This window comes from Benincasa hispida, chromosome 1 (genome assembly GCF_009727055.1).
Source record: "Benincasa hispida cultivar B227 chromosome 1, ASM972705v1, whole genome shotgun sequence".
Lineage (NCBI taxonomy): Eukaryota > Viridiplantae > Streptophyta > Magnoliopsida > Cucurbitales > Cucurbitaceae > Benincasa > Benincasa hispida.
Window position 1 is genome coordinate 77,335,173 of NC_052349.1, and position 22,034 is coordinate 77,357,206.

General features: G+C 33.6%; 1 protein-coding gene across 1 annotated transcript; it reads right to left on the reverse strand.

Annotated features, from left to right (window-relative positions):
- Nucleotides 1-10,911: 10,911 nt before the first annotated feature.
- On the reverse strand, nucleotides 10,912-12,566 carry LOC120071987 (glutathione S-transferase U19-like). Its single transcript, XM_039024418.1, has 2 exons — nucleotides 12,014-12,566; nucleotides 10,912-11,446 (listed from the first exon to the last, which is right to left on the reverse strand). The coding sequence occupies exons 1-2, from the start codon at nucleotides 12,326-12,328 to the stop codon at nucleotides 11,099-11,101; spliced, it is 663 nt and encodes a 220-aa protein (XP_038880346.1). The 5' UTR covers nucleotides 12,329-12,566; the 3' UTR covers nucleotides 10,912-11,098.
- Nucleotides 12,567-22,034: the final 9,468 nt, after the last annotated feature.

Below are 22,034 nucleotides of genomic sequence, written 5' to 3' on the forward strand. Positions count from 1 at the left end.
AACCGTTCAATTCAGATCTGTAATTTGGAATATCAGAGAACTTGGCTCTGATATCAATTGAAGGAAATCGACACTCGAGATTTCTATGAGCAACAGGACAAGACAATTCCAAATTACAATCATGAATCAACAATACATTTACAGTCGACTTCAAACATAAACAGTTATGCAAATTATAGAAAAATTACAGCATGAAACAATACAAATATACAAAGAGAACTCTACGCACATATGCATAAATGTCACCACACTCCGATGTGCGACTCAGATCGAACAACCGCAACCACGTGCACTCGATCTACACAACCACAATACCGCATGAACACGGCATGAACACTTCGCGTTCTTCCTCAACGATCTCCTCGGTTACGAACTCCTCCGCAACACCACGAACGGACTCCTCCAACGCACCACAAACGGCCTCCGGAAAACTTTGATGTTGTCAAATTGAGTCTGACACCACCAACAAGGCGACCTTGGTATTCTTGGTGTGAGAATCCGGAAGATGGGCTCTGTTCGGACTTGGTGTTAGGCAGACGAACGGAGGAAAGAAAAATCGTGTACACGACTGGGCAAGTGGGAGAAGTCGGAGATCTATCGTATAGGTCGATGCCTAATCGTTTAGATAAAGCTATGTGATCGTCTAGCAAAAGCTATGCAATCGTTTAGCTCTATCATTTAGCTCGACAGACTCTACATGGTCGTTTATCTTGGGCCAGTGATCGTTTAGTAAATACTGCACGATCGTTTAGCTAACAACTGCACGATCGTTTACCTAGCCAGCCATCGTTTAGTAAATCTGTATTTACTTGACGACTTCCATTTTGGTTATTTAAAAGAAAAAGTATTAATTATCTAATAATTAATATTATTATAAACATAAATGATAACCAACTTATCATACTATATTTATAACCTATATTTTTAATATTTCATCTTATAAAACATATAAACCATAGTTCTTTTTTTATTCCACAGTACATAATGTAAATCTCATTTACATAAATCCTTCACTAGATGTATCTTATACATCATACCGATTATATCATATATAATCAAGATACCTCTTGTCAATTTGAACGTCTTAAATCAACACCAAGAACTTGATCCTTCAACATGAATCCAAGCTACCAAAGGGACCTCATGGACCTGTAGATCCGAAGCTCCAACGGTACGTGAATAACTGATTAAACTCTTTAGTCACAGAATCCACCATCCGTTAATTGCAAGGCACTCCACTAAAGACCGGCAGTTGAACTCTCCTCACTACAAATATATTATGTGTCTATCTTAACCAATCAGCAGTGCCACAACCCTTCACAGATTGCTCGTAAGTACAGCTGGGCCAATAACCGTTTTGCCCCTGTAGTTACATCTATGTCCTTAAGTACCACTTATCCCTCTAATGAACATAAATTATAGTCCTACTATGACTGAGTCTTCTCTTCCAAAGAGAAGCTGTGGCCACTATGTTCAAGCTCCAGAATCAGCCCTTAAGGGAGAAATCTCTCTACTTATCCCTACTTCAAGAAATTAGTGAATTCCATATTGTGGATTGAGTTCCCAGCTCCCAGATCAGACAAGTAACAAAAAAGGTAGGCATGTTGAGTTGGCAATTTGGCCACTCTCACCCATACTAATCAAAGGACCACCCTCAAAGGCAAGAGTTCACAAAACACTCAAAATTGAGGTCGTGTCACCTATGGTCATTTAGATGAGATGCAAGTCTCTAGAATCAATGGCATTATATACAGAGTCTAGTCGTCTTGTGGTCCAGGTCTTATACAAACTCTTTGTATAAGACACCCCCACTCCACGTCTCCACATGAATGGTCTGGATCAACCATCTGTAGTAGTTTAAAANCAGGTCTTATACAAACTCTTTGTATAAGACACCCCCACTCCACGTCTCCACATGAATGGTCTGGATCAACCATCTGTAGTAGTTTAAAACACTTACAAACCTCTACAAAGCGGGTCGTATCCGTAGTGTCACTAGGATCAGGTATCCCACCTTAATCCTTATACTATAGACCGATTTAGATTATCACTTAAGGCATGATCCACTTGTATATCACATATACATGCTTAAGTTCACATAAGATAACTAAGGAGCTTTCTTTATTGGATATGAGTAAATGCCAGAATTAAATAACACTTATTTTATTCATTGAACAATGTGTATCTTTACAAAACAACGAGACTCTGGGAGAATTAGGACACCAATCCCAACAGCCCTCACGAGAGATTTACTAAACAATCTAGCGAGATTTACTAAACGATCGTGTGCTAGCAAGATTTACTAAACGATCGTGTAAATGACCTAGTGAGATTTACTAAACGATCGTGCTAGCAAGATTTACTAAACGATCATGAAACGATTTAGCGAGAGACTAAGCGATCTTGTAAGCGATTGAGCGAGAGACTAAGCGATCGGCTATACATTCTCACGAGAGCAAGATTTACTAAACGATCAAGCATTCTCAGTCTATGCAATAGATAGAACCTTTCTCCCACTTGCTTAATCGTGTAGTTCGATCGTTTTCTTCCTTCTTCCCTCTACCAAATTCACACAAAGCCCATACCTCTTGGATTCTCGTTCCAAGAATACCAAGGTTTTCAGTGGTAGTGTCGAAGGGTTATTGTTCGTGGAGCAGACTGTTCGTGATCTAAACGAAAGCGAGATATTGGCTAGACGATTGTAGCAACAACAAAAGGTTGCTATTCAATTGTTCATGAGAGTGAGAGATTTACAGAAGAAAAGTTCTTCAAAGGTATGTCTCTCATTCTTTTTGTATTAATTAAGAAAACATGTTGTAATTTTGTTTAAGATGCATAACTGTTCTTGTATGTTTGTGAATGCCTTTCATTCTTTCACAATGGGTTTGGAAAGATGTTGCTTCTGCTCACCGGTTCTCTTGAATAAGAGTTCTTTCAGGGTTAAACTGCGAATCAGACCTGCTAGATCACAAATTCTTTTAGTGGATCCTCCTCTATCATGTAAAGTTTTTTTTTTTTATCTAATTACGCAGGAAGAGGAGCAACAAATTAGGGAGAGTCCAACACCAGTCGTCTCTCTTGCTATTGGAAATCCAAATTCATCTCGCTATGTGAATCAACAAAGTAATAATAAAAATTTGACTGGATCAAAGAACTCTTAGCGCCTAGTTTTTACACGTCGCAAAATTCAAGACCACACAATTGATAAGTGCTACAAAGTACATGGATATCCTCATGGGAATCACCAACATTGCAATGGAAAAAATTCTAACCTAAATAAGAGGACCAGTTTGAATGCCAATACTGCTGTTGTTGTTAATGTTAATCCTGCTACAAATACTGACGTACAAAGATCCTTGAATGCTGAAGAAATGTTGGCGCGATGTCACACTACAAGAAATCGCACTTCTTTCGATGTCCAAAATCGTCGAAAAATGGTGGAAAATACGTCAGAGATCCACTCCTGATGATAAACAAATCGTTGGGAGTTTGGTCGGAAAAAATCCGTTGAGAGAGGAACTCCCGATGGAAAAAAGGATCCGTCGGGAATTGCTCCTAGAACTCTCAATATGTAGAAGGAAGTCCTGACAACTAGTATATGTTGTCGGGATTTCTAGGAACTCCCGATGCGCTCTTCTATGCATCGGGAATTCTAGAACTCCTGACGACCTGTTTTATTCGCTAGGAGTTAAGGGAACTCTCGATGCACTAAAGTATGCGTGGGAAGTTCTTTCATTGGTTGAATATTGGTTTTTCAATTTTTTTAATTTGTAATTTATAACTTCTTTAAATGTGATATGAATAACCTATAAAGCATCAGTAACCAACTCAAACAGATTCACATAATAAATAAAACAAATAAAAATAAGTCCATACTATAACAATTAAATGAAAAGTTACAAGATCCTACAATAAAACAAAGTCAATACTATAACAAATAAAAGAAATTTGTTTTCAAAAATACATGAAAGAAATAAATTTTAAAATAACGTCAATAAATACAGAAAAGAAAACAACGTCTGGAACGCAACATCTTGAACAATCGTCCAACCTCATCTCTGAACAGCATCCTACAATAAAACAAAAACATTCAAATGTCATAATCTTTTATAAACAAGAACGATTATAAGAGCGCACCTCAGATGAGATCCCATTGAAATGCATCTTGAATAATCATACCCCATTAACAATGCATCCATTGTAAGAGCGCACCTCAGATGAAGGTCCCATTGCAAGTGAAAATAAATCCTCGGATATCTTCTCTCTCGCACCATTATAGAACTTGATAATTATACATTAAAAATGACTAGAAAAAATGAATCATCTCTCAACTTCCAATGCTATGTATACCTGAGATCTGAACCAATCGGGAAATTTGTGTTGATGTTTTATATATAAGTCAGAAGCGCTTTGAGCTTCACGACGAATTAACCTCAAGTGTTGCCTAGAAAATTGATCATTTGAAATTTATATCAAAGAATTTATCCTAGAACTTAGAAATTTATAAGGTTTGAAACGAACTTGCGATAGTCTGTTATTTCTTTACAATTGTTGAGAATGTACCAATGTGCAATACACTTTTCCTCCGCTGATAGTGTTCATAAAATTGACACCCCTAATGGTCGTACCCTCTACCTAAATAATTTAAATTCTTCAAATATCTCATGATCGAAAATGTTATCACCATTTCGTTCATCTCTATTGAATCTCGTTTCAATCCCACTTACATATCGTGAGCAGAAGCTCCATGATTCATTCATTGCATATGCTTCCACTATGGACCCCTCAAGACGTGTTTTGTTCCGTACAAATTGTTTTAATGTTTGTAAACTTCTTTCAATAGGATACATCTAATTGTAACTAACTAGACCCACCACTTTGGTTTCATATGGTAGATGAACAGTAAGGTGTACCATTACATCGAAGAAGGCAGGCGGGAATATTTTCTCCAACTTACAAAGTATGACTATGATGTCTGTTCAAATCACTTACACATATTTTTTTGGCACATAAGTCGCAAAAGAATGTACACAATTCAACAATAGCAGTGGATACGTTCTTCGGTAAGATCATAACATGCTCACTTACATGTTCTTTACTTACACGTATGATCATAACATGCTCACTTTGCTGCAATCAAAATTTGGAGCAATGAAAAATGATTCCACCAATACTTCCTCCTTCATAGTAGGTATGTGCCCCAATATTATTTTATCTTCTATGAATACTTAGTGGATTATTGATTTGGGGGCCTCGAGACATATTTTCTATAAAAAGGAAGTTTTTAGTAAACTAGAATCTATCAACACCTTAATAGTTCTACCAAATAATTCAACAATACTCGTTCATTTTGTCAAAACAGTGACATTATTTGGATCTTTATTGCTTCAACATGTATTATTTGTCCCAGAATTTCAGTATAATCTCCTCTCTATCAGTTTTTTAACCAAAGATAATGGTGTTTTTGCCTCTTTTTGGGCTGACTATTGTGAAATACATGAAAGGTACACTTTGAAGACGATTCGGAAGGGTAAATTGCACAATGAATTATATCTTCTTACAAAACATGTTAATTCTAGGCACTACTGCATTGCTAATAAAGTACAGTACAACTCCATATTGTGACATTTAAGGATGGGACATCCTTCTTTTAATCAATTGAAGGCTTTAAAAGGAGTATTCAAGTTTGATTATACTATTTTATTTTCTAATCAGCCTTGTTAAGTATGTCCTCTTGCAAAAAAAAAAATCGATTATCTTTTACTTCTCATAATAATCGTGTTAAAGCCATTTTTTATCTTATTCATGTTGATGTCTGGGAACCCCTAGCAATTAGTTCACTTGTTAGTCATAAATATTTTCTTACCTTAGTAGATGACTTTAGTTGCTATACTTGAGTCTTCTACTTAAGAAAAAATATGATGTCTTGCATATTGTTCCATAATTTTTCAAGCTTGTTGAGACTCAATATAGCAAAGTAATAAAAGTTATTCTGATTATGCTCAAAATTATATTTTGCTGATTTTTTTGGTAAAAAGGGTAGTTCACTAGTTTTCTTGTGTTAGTAGACCTGAGCAAAATTCTGTGGTAGAAAGAAAACATCAACATATCTTGAATGTTTCATGAAGCTTAGATTTTCATTCTCGCATTCCATTACTTTTTTGGAATGAATGTATCATGATTGTTTTACATCTTATTAACAGAACCCCTTTTCCGGTATTAAATTGGTCTACTCCTTATGAATTACTTCCTGGTTCTTGTGCTGATTATTCATTGTTAAAAGTGTTTGGATGTTTATGTTTTGCTTCCATACTTACCACAAATCACACAAAATTTTTCCCTCGAGCTATACGTGCTATTTTTATTGGGCATCCTCCTGGGATGAAAGCCTATAAGCCAGTGGATATTGAAACTCAACACATTTTTTTTTATCACGGGATGTAGTTTTCCATGAAATGGTTTTTCACTTTCATAGAGTTACAAAGCCTCAGAGTAACTTGATATGTTTTCTAACTTAGCATTTCCAACACCTTTTAATGTAGACTTACCTTCAAATCTTGTTCTTGAATCCATCCCATCTAAACCTATTCTACCTCTTCCATCCCAACCGACTGACACAAACTCTCTACCTACTGATGTTTCAAACCTTGAATCCATCCCAGGTGTTATTGAATCTATTTGACTACCTAACATTCATCATAACCCAATTACTAGTAAGCATTTTATACCAATTGATCCTAACCTTTCTACTGGTCCTAACTCAACCATTGTCCCAGTTCTTCGACATTCCATAAGAACCATTAAGCCTCCATTATATCTTAAAGATTATCATTGTAGCATTGTCTAAAACACTTCTCTTCCAACCTTCTCCACCTGTTATCCCCTCCAAAACTATCTCAATTACTCTCACCTTTCTCCTTCCCACCAAGCCTTCACTGTTCAACTTTTTTCCCATTTTGAACCTCATTTTTATCATTAGGTTATTCCCTATGAAAAGTGGCAAGAAGCAATGAATTTTGAACTCCATGCTATGGAAGTTAATAATGCATGGACTGTTGTATCTTTGCCAGAAAACAAACACAGTATTAGGTGCAAATGGATTTTCAAGATCAAATATCGAGTTGATGGTTCCATTGAGCGTTACAAGACTCATTTAATGACTAAGTGCTACACTCAACAAGAGGGATAGGACTTTCTTGAGACTTTCTCTCTAGTTGCAAAACGTGTTACCATATGCATCATACTTACAATGGTTGTTTCTTCTATGTGGTCATTGGTTCAATTAGACATAACAATGCTTTCCTTCATGGAGATTTATTTGAAGAGATCAATATAGATTTGCCTTCGGAATACAAACCTTCGGAAGTTTCCACTAAGAGGGAGCATTTAGTTTGTTGTCTCCATAAGTCAATCTATGGATTAAAGCAAGCATCTAGGCAATGGTTTGCCAAGTTCACAGTTGTTTTGTTGACATTAGGATTTCAACAATCTAAAGCTGACTATTCACTCTTTACTTGTGGAAGTAGAGAAGATTTTATTGGCTTATTAGTATATGTTGATGATATCATCATCATCGGGGCTAGTCAGTCTCATATTACTCTGTTAAAGAGAGTATTAAACGAATTTTTCAAATTGAAAGATTTAGGGGATCCAAAATATTTTCTTGGTCAAGAATTGGCTCGATCCTCACGTGGTATATATATTTCTAAAAGACACTATACATTGCAGTTAATAAAAGATGTTAGACTACTTGGTGCAAAATCAGAGACAGATCCAATGGACCAAATTGAGGCATTTTAATGATGATTTGTTGAATGATTCTTCCTTATATCAAAGGTTCATTGGACGATTTCTTTATCTTACCATTTCACATCCTGACGTTGTTTATGCAGTTAATAAACTCATTCAATATGTTTCAAAGCTGTGTAAAACACATTTAGCAAATTTTCACCATCTACTTCGATACTTGAAATCAGCCCCTGGCCAAGGAATTTTACTACCAACAACCAAGTGTTTCCAACTTCATGCCTTTGCTGATTTTGATTAGGCAACTTGCCTTGACACAAGAAAGTCCACAATATTTTTTTCTATTTTCCTTGGAACTTAGTATCATGGAAATTAAAGAAACAAAGTGTTATGTCATGATCATCTGTAGAGGCTAAATATTGAGCTTTAGCATTGACTACTTGTGAACTCATATAGCTTTCATATATATTTGTTTGAAGGTTTGAAGAAATTGTTTCAAAAACCAGCTTTACTGTTTTGTGATAACCGAGCTGCCTTATATATTGCTACCAATCCCATATTTCACGAGCGTACGAAATACATAGACCTTTATTACCACTTTGTTAGGGATCATGACTCTAATGGTTTTCTCAAGCTCTTGCCTATTTGGTTCCATCTTCAACTTATTAATGGGTTTACAAAGGCCTTACCTGTTGCTCGATTATTCCTTTTACTATCCAAGTTGGATGTTTTAGATATTCATGGTCCAACTTGAGGGAAAGTTTTAGATATTCATTCTTGAGGGGGAGTATTAGGATTATGGTTATTTTAATTAACAGAATTGTTGAGATTAATTAGAATTTTATATTTTGTTGTATTCTATTATTAGATGTAGTTAGTTTCTTATTTGTCTAAATATAGTACTCATACTCAACAAATAATATAGTATTTTTTATCCCCATTTCACGTTTATTATATAGCAATTATGAATACTTTTTCTAAAAGGTCCCAGGTTTAGTCTCACTATATATAGAACACGACAGTTTTCCATATCAAGTAAGCTCATCTTCTTTACAAAAAGTTTGTTCTAACCCTTGAGCTGAAAACTAACTTAAGTATTAGAGTGTTTGCAACATATACCACACTGGTGAATGATTTTGATTGTTTTACAGGTGACCTATTTCTGGGAATACAAATTCACTGACAGTGTCACGTGAAGGTCAAGTCAGTTTCGGCTAGATCATTTTGTCAACAACATTTATGTACATTTTCTAGGATTATTGCTTAAAATTTTCTTTTGCAACCTAATTTTAAAATTATTGTAGGTTTTACTTGGTTGGGACGAAGACATCTATGTTGTTTAAAACCAAGAGTTGTTGATCGGTATGTAGGTACAAAGGTAAAAAATGAAATAGTCAAAATTGAGTTAATTGACACGTACTTTCTCAATTGAGATTATAGCATCAATTCTAAGCCATCTCCACAATATTGTTATTTCTAAAAAGTTGAAATAATACAGTAGAACCTAATTTTTGCTTGAAACTTGGTGCTCATGACTCTAGAGTGAAAATAATTGGTCCTATTTAGGTTGTAAACATGGCCCAACTTTCCAAAGGTCTCATGGATGGATAGATATTGATTCTTATTTTGGGGTTGTTTGGAGGTCCAACATGAGATGATATATCCCTACATCCTATATCAGTGTTTGAGGTCCATTATCCTATCTCACCGATTTTAGTTGTTTGTGGGCCCATTTTCGGAACGTGTTTCGTCTCTCACCGTCATTTTTCTTCCGTGTATCGTATATCATCTAAGTGCTTAAACATACTCGATTATACTCGATCCGAACTCCTTACATCCTATATAGCGCCCCAAAAAGTTTTCTCACCATTATTTAATTAATAAATAAATAAATATATTTATTATTTCAATATCAAGTAAGGAATTCAAACTTCAAATATTTTGTAAGTCTATTTTTTATGCTAATTGAGCTATGTTCCATTCATATATTAATTACAACAACGAATGTGGTGTTTGGTTTAATTTTTTCAAGTGTTTAATTTTGAAAATAATTTATTTTATAAAAAATTGAAGTGTTTGACAATCACTTAAAATAACTTTTAAAACACTTCATAGTATATTTTAAATTTTTTTCTTTTATAAAAAAGAGTTTAAATAGAAATAACTTTTTTGAAAAATATTTTCTTTTTCTAGTCCATTCAAACATTCCCAAAATTTGATTTCCCCAACCTATTCCAAACTATGAGTTTGTTAATCTATTAATTCAAATATCTATGAAAAACCTTTTCTTTCTTTGGATTACCTATAAAACTTAACAAATACATAAATCTACAGTCATTACTTAGGAACAAAATTGAGAGAATTAACGAAATATAATGAAATATATTGTTTGAAACTATTGGGTAAGAAACATTTCTGGCAATCTAGAGAGAGGAAGCTGGGCAAATTCTTATGCAAATTAAAAATAATATTAAGACAGTCCAGATTAATTAGATCAAGTTAACATAAAACTTAGAAATGTTATGTCGTATGTCTAAATTTGTACAATAATGTATATATTTGAGGTTTACATAAAAGAAAAGATTTTATTCTTTGAATTACAATTTGTTTTCTAGAATAATATAGAATGTTATAAAATAAGAATACAAAGATTTTGACCTTAAACCACCATTGATTAGCTAAATGCATATTTGGGATTAATTTTGAAGTTTAAAATAACACCAAAACTGTTTTTAATCAGTTCAAATTATTTAAAGGATTAATTTTACATTTTTAAATAAAATTCTCATTGAAAACATTTTGAAGGTTGCGCCTCTATTCGACGTGAGTTGAGTAAGTTTTTGTCTAACTTGCAATGTAATAATGTTACTCGTGTTCTTGCGAAATTTACTATGGATAATTTTTCTCCTTTTGGTAACTCTTCTTCCTTCAATTTGGAAGACGAGGTGCTTTTTTGGCATTTCAAATATTCTTGAGTGGATGGATTCGACAGTAAAGGAGGATCTGGTGTATTTTCTTCTAACTCTTAATGCAAATTTCTCCTTCAAATATATAATATCATACAAATTTTCTAGAGTGATTTTAAAAATGACAAATATGATCTACCAAACATACCACAATTAATTTGTTTGACACGTCCACGTTTTGAGAGTAATAAGCAAAGGGTTTTGTAGAAACCAAAGCTGGGTCATACCATTTATTCATAATCACTAACTACATTGATAATGTTCAAAGCTCACACATCAAAGTGTGCAAACAAACCTTTTTCCAGCATCAAAACAAAAACTAACAAAAAACACTACAAAATACATTGATTAATTAACCTTCAAGCGCTAGCTGCAACAGTTTGGGTTTAGCCAAGCCCATACTTTTTCTTCATTTGAAGCACAAACTCACAAACCTTCTTGGGTTCTGGTAAGGACTTAGAAACACTCTCATTTTGTAAGCATTTTTTCACCCAATCCATTATCTTTGGACACTCAGCCTCAATACTGAAGTTCCCAATGGCCTCATAGGCATAAAACCAAGTGTAATATCCAATCAAAACAATGTCTAAAAATCCCAAACACTCACCTCCAAAATAAGGCTTTTCCCCAATTAATTCTTCAAGCTGCTTCAATATTCCTATTACCTCCTTCTTACCTTCTTCTTGCTCCTCTCCTTTGCTTGTCCAATAAATTTTCCTTCCACCATCAAAAAGCTACATTTTTTTTAAAACAAAATCATAATGGTTTCTAATAATTTTTAGTAACTATAATTGTGTGCTAATAAGAATTGAAAGTGGTGTATTTGAACATATTTGAACACATAGATATACCACTTGGAAGAAAAATGAACTTTGTTGAAAATTGGGTTTAGGTTATAACTTGTAAGAACAAACAAGTTGGATCAGACTGGCCATGTCTATGTTCAAAATCTGTTAAGAAAACAATAAATTTAAATATGAACAAACACTTTTTAGCAAACTAACTAATTTAGAAATTTTAGAAAGTGAGAAGACCGACCATATTAAGACCAAACAAAACTGACAACATGACCCGTGACTATTTTATACTAAAATTAGTGCATCATGCTCATGCTCTGTGAGCATTCGAGTCCATGTGTAACTCTATCAATTATAAAGGTCGATGATGTGATCACCATATCTAACCTTGGAATTATAGAACTCAGAAAAAAGAAAAACCAACAGTAAATTTTATGAAATCTGGGTCAGTTCGAGCGTGAAATTTGAGTCATCCGTACAAAATGTGAAGTGAAAATAAATTACCTTCTTATCGATGATATTCACCCAAAATCTGGCCTGAGCTCTTTCATAAGGATCAGACGGCAACAGAGGAGCTTTATGGTTCCAAAATTCATCAATATACTGAACAATAATGGAAGATTCACAAATGGGTTTTCCATTGTGAATAAGAACAGGGATTTTCTTGTGAATCGGGTTCATTTCAAGAAGCAAAGGGCTCTTATTCCTCAGATCTTCATCCACATATTCGTATGGCACGCCTTTCAGAGCCAGGGCTACTCTGACTCGCATCCCAAACATACTAGGCCAAAAATCCAACAGCTTCACTTCCTCCGCCATTGTTAGCCAAATGGGAAGAAACTCGATAATGGAAATGGATCAGAACGCCGCTTCAGGAGAAACTAATGAGATTGCGTTTTAAGAGAGAGAATCGTAAAGGACAAAATGAAAATGGGAAAGAAAAGGTGGAAAAAAGGACTTCATTTTCTGCAACTTCCCAATGTCATTCTTGAAATTTTCACATTTCCCCCCTCTCTTCTGTTGACGGACATTTTGGGATATGGTGTGTGGCGAAATTTTTCAGTATTAAATTTATTCTTTTATTCCTTTTCTAATTTGGATATGCTTGAGAATGATAGTTAAAATAGTTATTTTAGAAGAAGTGATTTAGGTATAATTCATTCTCAAATTTTATAAATAATTTTGAATCGTTTGGCTTCAAATGTGATTTTAGAATTGCTATGACCTCGTATGATAATCATTTGGTCTTTTATTTTTGTTTTTGAAAATTAAGTTTATGGACACTACTTTTACCTCCAAATTTCTTCATTCTTTATCTACTTTTTATCAATGGTTTAGCCAAAATTTGAAAACTAAAAAAAAAAAGTAGATTTTAAAATTTTGTTTTTGTTTTTTGAATTTAATTAAGAATTCTACCATTGTACTAAAGACATGTAAATTATTATAAGAAATAGAGAAAAAATAAGTTTAATTTTCCAATACTAAAAACAAAAAACGAAAAAGTTATCAAATATGGCTTAAATTAGTTTAAAGTAATTTTATTTTAAAAAAAAAAAATCATTCAGTAAATAAGTGGAACAAATTTTACTTAAAAGAGGTGAATTATGTTGGGTGATTGTGGGTTAATCATCCCACTAAAAGCACACTCCAACTAATTGGTGACGAATCACTAAATAATTGTATACTTTTCTAGTGTTTTCTTAATCAATCTTGGATTTGTGGATCTTTTTGGATTTGATGGTTGGTTGATCATCTTGAATTGATTTTTGACATGTTTTTCTTTTTGGACTTCTTGGTTCCTTTGTTAGGTGAACTTTTTAGATCAACCTGATGGCTTATTAATTTTCTTAGATTGACATGTTGGATTGTTGATACTTGTTTGAATGATCAATTCTTGGTTTGTTGACCTGCTTTGGCCACATTCCGACTTATTGATCTCCTTGAATCACCTTTTGACTTTGTCGATCTCTAGAGATTTCATTCTTCAAGGTGATTTTTAAAGAATTTTCGATTTTCCAAAGAGATCTCATATTTTTCTAGAAGTCTTTCTAAATTATCTACCTCCTTAGGAAAAGTGCTTTGTCTCTGTATATAAAAGGTTTTAATAAATTTCATGTTACCCCTTGTCGACTAGAAGCGCTTTTTTAAATGTAGGTGTCCATTCAAAATACAATAGATGCGATATTTCAACTTTTCAATTACAAAATATATTTACACATTTTAAAATTAAATTTTAGGTCAATAATGTGTCATTGGTGTTGGCATAACACCACTCTTTGAGCGTGTGCACTTGATTAGCACCAATTAATGCCAATGAAAGGTGACTATTTGTATGGTGGTAGTTATATATCGAACAAATGCTTCCTTTCACAAGTAATGTGAAATGCATATATAAAAGAAAAATAAATCAACATATGTGATTGTGTTATTAATCAATTAAAAAGTACAAGCATGATAAGGAGTCATTTGGTTGGAGGTTTTCCTAGATGAAAATTTACACAAATATGCAAAACCCATGTTTGTTTCACAATTTTCAACACTTCGTCCGAGAATAAGCTATTTTAGGGCACCCTATTTTCCTACATATAAGTATTTTCTTTGCCCTTCCAAAATTGTGGGTTTTCTCTTTTTCTCCTTTTTTTTTTTTGTTCTTCATTTGGGTTGTTTACAAATATAGTTAAATGAGTTCACTTATTTACAAATATAGCAAAATGTCATAGTCTATCAGTGTTTATCCTTAGAACTCAAGGACACAGATGTTTCTATAGAACAGATCTTGTTCAAGTAAGGTCGTATCTATCTGCGTCTATCATTAATATACTATGACATTTTGCTATATTTAAAAATATTTCTAACCACTTTACCATTTAAAACAATTACCCTTTTCATTTTATGTATAATTTTATTTTGAATATAGTTAATTAATTAATTAATATTAATTTAACAAAATTAATATATTTTTTTTAATAAATCAATAACAATCTATTAAAATATTTCCGTAACTTATTTTTACAATAAAAATTTATAAAATGAATGCAATTACTTATTTACCTTAATTATTAATTAATTAGCTAAAATATCAAAAATATATTTAATTAGTAAACTACGATTAGTCAAATTTACTTAAAATTTTCATTTTTCAATAATAATAATTGATTACTTATTTTTTTAATAATCAAATAATTATTTATTAAGATTAATTTTACTTTGATTCTTCATTATGAACATATAATCATTATTGATTATCTATAATAAGTTAATTATTTATTATGATTAATTTTTATTACTTCATTTATTACTAACATATCATATTTATACTACTTTTTTAATATTCTTTATTAACATATCATATTTTTGTTTTATTTTTTTCACTTTGTATATAATATATTGTTTATTAAAATATATTTTTTATATTATTTAATTAAAATTAAAATTTAATTTTGAGCTTAATTATTAATAATGATCAAATATTATATTATAATTAACTAGATATTCATTAATATATTAATTGGTTAATAATTATAAATTACTAAATTTTTAAATATTACATTAAAGTATAATTAATTCTTAATTAATTAATATTTATCAATATATTTGGAAAATATTTATTGTTTAATTAATTAATCTATTAAAATTATATAAGATTGTCATGCTTAATTTCATAAATTGTATACAAAACATAATTTTTGTTTCATAAAATTCTGATAGCATTTTCCATGCACAAAAATACAATCATTTTTTATTCTCATACATTTTTTTTTCTAAACATTCATTCTCTCAAACTTGCTTATTCATATTTCCAAATATCTATAAAAACTTAAATCAAACGATCTCTAAAGGGACAACACTGAAGTAAGTAGAACTTATATATAAAAATTATTTGGACTATTTTATAAATAAATTAATTATATATATGATAGTGATTTTAACAATTTTAAATTCCTAAATATAGGGCTTGTTTACTTAAAGCACAAAAGTGATGATAGATGTTGATGGGGTCAGGGAGGACTTTGAAACAATTATTTGTAGCATCTCTTCACCCAACTCATTATCTTTGGATACTCAGAGTCAATGCTGAAATTGCCAATGGTCTCATACGCATAAAACCAAGAGAAAATCAATCAAAACAATGTCTAAAACTCTCAAATATTCACCTCCAAATAAGCATTCTTCCCAAGAACTTCTTCTAGTTGCTTCAATATTTCTATCACTTCTTCTTCCCTCCCCCTTGTCCTCTCCTTTTTGTCCATATCTTCGTTCCAGTCATAAAGCCGCACATTTTCACAATATAGTTTCAATTGGTTTAGAATTTCAATGATTATTCATTAGAACAAACTATCAAATTAAGCTTTTCAAAGAACCCTCGTCAAAAAGAAAAATTAAGACACCATTTGATAACCATTTAGTTTTGAATTTTTTAGTTTTGAAAATTAAATCTATAAACACTCATTCAACCTCTAAATTTCTTATTTTGTTATCTACTTTTACTAATATTTTCAAAATTTAAAAAAATGTAGTCAACTCTAAACCGAAGAAAAATACCAAAGACTCTGAAATGCGAATAAGTGGGATCATATCCCTTCATGCTCTCTATGAAATTCTAGACTAAGAGCATTGGTGGAGATCGATTATCTAATACACGATACATTGCACTATTTCACCCCAAAATTCTTAGGAGTCAGACATTCTAAGCATACATCTCACCTTCTCTACAGTGGTACTGTTCATCCTCTCAACACTCTATGTGTTGTGGTGTACAGCTATGTATTTCTCATGTTTGATGCATGTTATGAACAATAATCTTGAATTCATTCGAAGTATAACTTACATCATTTCAAATCAAAGACACTTCAATTTTCTTTTAGTCTCCCTTTTTACTATGTTATGAAACCTTTTGAAAATCTCGAATACTTGGTTTTTTTCTTCAACATATAAGCCAAGTTCTTTGAGTAGCACATCAATAAATGAAAAAAATTATTGACACCAAGAGACTCCACTTAATAGGACCACAAATATCAGAATGTATTAACTCTAATTTCTTTTGCCTTTTAGTAGACTTACTAAAAAAGAAATTCTATGATGCTTATTGCCAAACAATGATCACAAGAGATCAAGAGAACTATCAAGAGAAATGTTTGGAATTAAGCCTGAATCTCATAAGGGTCCTATAGTTTTTAATATATTGAACAAACTCATTCCGCGAGCCTAATTCCCTGTTTCCCCGCAGAGATTCCTTACTAGTTCCACAGGATTACCTCTTTTTTTAATTAAAATTTGATTTTATTTAAGTTTTAAGTTTGGACTTGGCTCTTGGCTTAGAATTAGAATTTGGATATTTAATATTGGGCCTAATCCAACACTATACATTATAAACTAAATAAATTATTTTATATAATTATAATTATATATTTATAATATATAAAATATATCAAATCGGGGTTTGGGTTAATCGGGTCGAGCGAGATACTATCCCGTCCCAGACAGGGCCCCAAAATTTTTCTAGTTTGACCCATCCCCGTCAAACTGAGGATTTTCCTGCCCTATCGAGGCTGATCCGCAGGGACCCGACCCACGAGAAATTTGCCAACCCTAGTTTTCCAAACTCACTCAGGATTAAAGTCATGTCAACTATGGTCATCCTAGTGAAATGTAAGTCTCAATTATCAACGATGTTATATAAAGAGATTAATCATCTCTGCTCGATCTTATACAAACTCTTGTACATGATATCCCCTCGCATTTCTCTACATGAATGTTCAGGATCAGACCATTTGTAGCACTTTACAACATTTGTAACATCTACAAAGCGGGCCGTATCCGTAGTTGTTACCAGGATAAGTATCCCTCCTTTACCTTATACTACAGGCTATTTAGGTTATTATTTAGGCATGATTCACTTGTATGTTGTCCGCATACCGTATCCGTAGTGTTACCAGATAAGGTATTCCTCCTTTATCCTTATATTATAGACCATTTAGGTTATTAATTAAGACATGATCCACTTGTTATTTCTCCACATACAACTTAAGTTACATAAAATAACCTCAGATCTTAGTTTATTGGATTGAGTAAATGCTTATAAAATAACACTTATTTTTTTTAATAACAATATGTTCACAAAGTGTTTACAAACTACGAGACTACAGGAGAATTAGGACACCAATCCCAATCTCACATCTCAATCTCTCACTTGTCCAATGCTCGAGAGACTAATGTACAATACAAAAAACAGTACGATATACAATAAACTATGGCATACTCTATACCCTAGTATCATCTCCCACTTGCCCTAGACAAGATGCCGCATGTCCCGCAGACCCAGACTCTCTAATTCACCCTCGAACACTTTTAATCGTGAGAATCTTTGTAAACGAATCAGCAACGTTGTGCTCCAAAGCGATCTTCGTGACAATCACATCACCGTGATGCACAATCTCCCTGATCAAATGATATTTTCGTTCGATGTGCTTGCCTCTTCGGTGACTCTGAGGTTCCTGAGAAATTGCCACAGTCCCGCTGTTATCACAATAGAGTGTGATCGGCAAAGACATATTTGGAACAACTTCCAAATCGATAAGGAACTTCCTAAGCCAAACAACCTTTTTAGCAGTTTCACAAGCAACTACGTATTTGGTTTCCATAGTGGAGTCCGTGATGCATCCCTACTTGATGCTTCGTCAAACTACAACTCCTCCATTCAGAGTGAGCACTGACTCTGATGTCGATTTTCGAGAATCACTATTAGTATGAAAGTTAGAGTCTGTGTATATTGTAAGGATCAAATCCTTATCTCCATACACGAGCATATTGTCCCTCATTCTCTAAAGATACTTGAGGATCATTTTAACCACCATCCAGTGATCTAATCTTGGATTGGACTGATATCGACTAACGATCCTTATTGTATAGCAAATGTCAGGTCTAGTACATAACATAGCATACATAAGGCTACCAATAGTCGATGCATAAAGAATTCTTCTCATTTCCTCATCCTCTTAAGGTGTCTTAAGACACTGTTCCTTAGACAAAATAATTCCATACCTGAAAGGTAATAAACCCCTCTTGAAATTTTGCATCGAGTACCTGATAAACATCTTATCATTGTACGATGCCTGAGACAAGGCCAACCTTTTGGTCTTACGATCCCTTATGATCTGGATCTCTATAACAAACTGCGCCTCTCCCAAATCTTTAATTTGGAATTGTGCGGCTAGCCATTTATTAATGTCAGCAGAAAACCTACATCATTCACATACCGCACAAGGAAAACTACTGAGCTATTGATGATTTTTTTGTAAACACAAGGCTCATCAACATTCTGATCAAAGCCAAATGACTTGATTGCACTATCAAATCGAATGTTCCAAGATCTAGATGCTTGTGTCAGTCCATAAATGGACCTATTAAGCTTGCAAACCTTTTGCTCTTGATCTGGATTAATGAATTCTTCTGGTTGAGTCATGTAGATGGACTTCTCGAGATTACCATTCAAAAAGGTAGTCTTGACGTCCATTTTCCATATCTCATAATCATAAAATGTGGCTATGGACAGAAGAATTATGATAGACTTTAAAATGATAACAGATGAGAAAGTTTCCTCATAGTCCACTCCCTCAACCTAGGTATAACCCTTTTCCACAAGTCTAGCCTTAAAGGTCTGCACCTTTCCATCTACACCTCTTTTCCTTTTGTGGATCCATTTACAACCTATAGGTTTTACCCCATCAGGCTGATCTACAAGTTCCTAGGAAAAATTGAAGTACATAGACTCCATTTCCTGATTCATGGCTTTAATCCACTCATCTTTGTCAACATCCTCCATTGCTTGCTTATAAGACAATGGATTCTCAACTTCATCATCAGATATGATATTTTGAGCTTCTGTCAAACTCATGTAGCGTTCAAGTGGGTTCGCAAACCTCCGATTATATCGAGGAAGTCTCAACTCTTGAGATGGTTGACTAGATGAATCGAAATCAACAACTCTTGTTGATCTATTAGTCTGTTCAACAACTCTTGTTGAACTCTCAGTAGTCTCATTAGAAATCTCATTTAAATCAAGCTTACTTTGTGGTTTATGATCCTTTATATGGTTTTCTTCCAAGAAGATAGTATTTTTCGATACAAACACCTTATTCTCACTTGGATCAGAGAAGTATCCATCCCTCGTTTCTTTGAAGTAACCTACAAATAGGTAAACTTTTGAACAAGGTTCCAAATTTTTAGGGTTAGCCACAAACACATGGGTTGGACATCTCTAAATCCTGAAGTGGTGTAAACTACCTTTACGACTTCTCCATAACTCAAAAGGTATTTCAGAAACACTCCTTGAGGGAACATTGTTCAAAATGCAAACTGCAGTCCCTACTGCGTATCCCCAAAACGAGTTTGAAAGATGAGCATAACTCATCATAGACCGAACCATGTCCAACAAGGTTCTGTTTCTCCTTTCTGATACACTATTCTACTCTGGTGTACCTAGGGCTGGGAGTTAGGACGTACTTCCATGTTCTATCATATAGTTTCGGAATTCTAAGTCCATATACTCTCCACCACGATCAGATCGTAGTGTTTTTATCTTTTTACCTAACAAGTTTTCAACTTCAGTCTTATACTCATTGAACTTTGCAAGAGCGTCAGACTTATGTTGCATTGGTATAGATACTCATATCTTGAATAATCATCTATGAAAGAGATGAAATATCCATACCCACCCCGTGCTCTAACACTCATCGGACCACAGAGGTCTAAATGTATAAGCTCCAAGGTTTCCTAGGCTCTATAACCTTTTCCAGTAAAAGGTCGTTTGGTTATTTTGCCCTCAAGGCAAGATTCACATACTGGTAAAGAGTTTTCTTCTAAACCATTTAAAAGTCCACATGTCACCAACTTCTCAATCCAATTGAGATTAATGTGACCTAACCTTAGATGCCAAAGATGGGAGTTTTCCTTAGGAAAAACCCTTGGTTGTTTTACAGTTGTTGCTGTTTTGAACATTTCAGTATTAAGCAAGGCTTTTATGACAAACGACCTTAGTAAATACAAGTTATTTTCCATTGAAGAAAAATCAATCTCCATACCATTCTTAAAAATAAACACTTTATTCTCAGAAAAGAAGATGGAATAACTTTGTTCAATCAGACGAGAAACTAAAATTAAGTTCCTTTTTATATGAGGAACTACATAAACATTATCCAGTAACAGACAACGTTTTTTGTTAAAAAATAACTTTAGCCTACCTACAGCAACAGCTGAAAAAACCTCACCAGTACCGACTCGAAGAATCATCTCTCCATTTTTCAATGTTTTCCAGGAACTAAATCCTTTATGGGAAGAACATACATGATTAGTAGCACCCGAATCAAGTATCCAGGCAGAATCATCATTCTCTACCAAACACATATCCAAGACAAATAAATCACATTTATTGTCTTTAGATTTCTTCCTCTTCTGGAGAGTAGTGGGATCCGTATCAGAACCTATATAAACTCCAAGTTCCATTTCAGAGAACAATTCTCGTCGATGAACTTCATCTGAGTCAGCAACAATTTCTTTCTGTTTTAGTCCCTTGACATTCAAGAAAGACTGGAGATTATCTTTGGAACTGACACTACTGGTTTCTTTGTCATTAATCCCATTTTGCTCAAAAAGTGCGAACTTACGTTCAAACAATTCTTGTAACGAGTCAATGATCTGACGTGCAATGACCATGTTCTCAACCTTTTTGGCCAATGCATCAGGTATGCTAGCCAAAATTTGAAGTCAAACCATCGAATTAGCCTTCATCCAAACTTCATATGCATTACGAACAATTTGCAGTGCATTAGGGTTTGGGACTTGAGAACACTCCTCGACCATGACAAACTCGAGGTCATTTACCACGAAATACGTTTTTAGAGACTCTTTTCAATATATGTAATCGGTCATATTAAAAGAGGCAACTAACGGAAAATCATACATGTTGCTGAAAAAACAAACACATTGATCTACATTAGATTTTAGCAAATACTCCTTAAAAGACAAATCCAATCAGGTTTAGCAAAATCTAAATGAACTCTATAACACATCTAGTTTCGCAATGACGCTTCAGTGGCTTAGGACAAAAGCCACCGAAGGGTAGTCAATTTATCCCTCCTCTGAATTGAGACACTCTCAAACAATCATTACACCATAACAACTCTTGTTCCTATAACAACTAACCATCATTGATTTTATCAAGAAATTATTAACTTGCTTAACAATTTCCCGTAAGTGTGACCCTACATTTTAGATCCTAGAGTTTCGTCTCAAGCAGCCAATCCGAAGGGAAAATCTGATTGGAGAAAAAACTAAAGCGACCCTATCTATTTATGGAGTTTACCTTGATATTGACCAACCGCACAAATCATTCGCAAGGGGATGCTTCTAGGGCCCCACGAGGCCGTGCAAGAAGATCTCATGGTGCAAATCAATGAAGCAGACCGCAAGACATGTTGACACACATCCTTCACCCACTTACTATAAATACTTTCTCCGTTCACCTTGA

Coding starts and splice junctions, on each gene's coding strand:
- LOC120071987 (XM_039024418.1), bottom strand. CDS start 12,328: ATGGCGGAGGAAGTGAAGCTGTTGGATTTTTGGCCTAGTATGTTTGGG. Junction 11,447..12,013: donor TGAATATCATCGATAAGAAG/GTAATTTATTTT, acceptor AAAAAAATGTAG/CTTTTTGATGGTGGAAGGAA.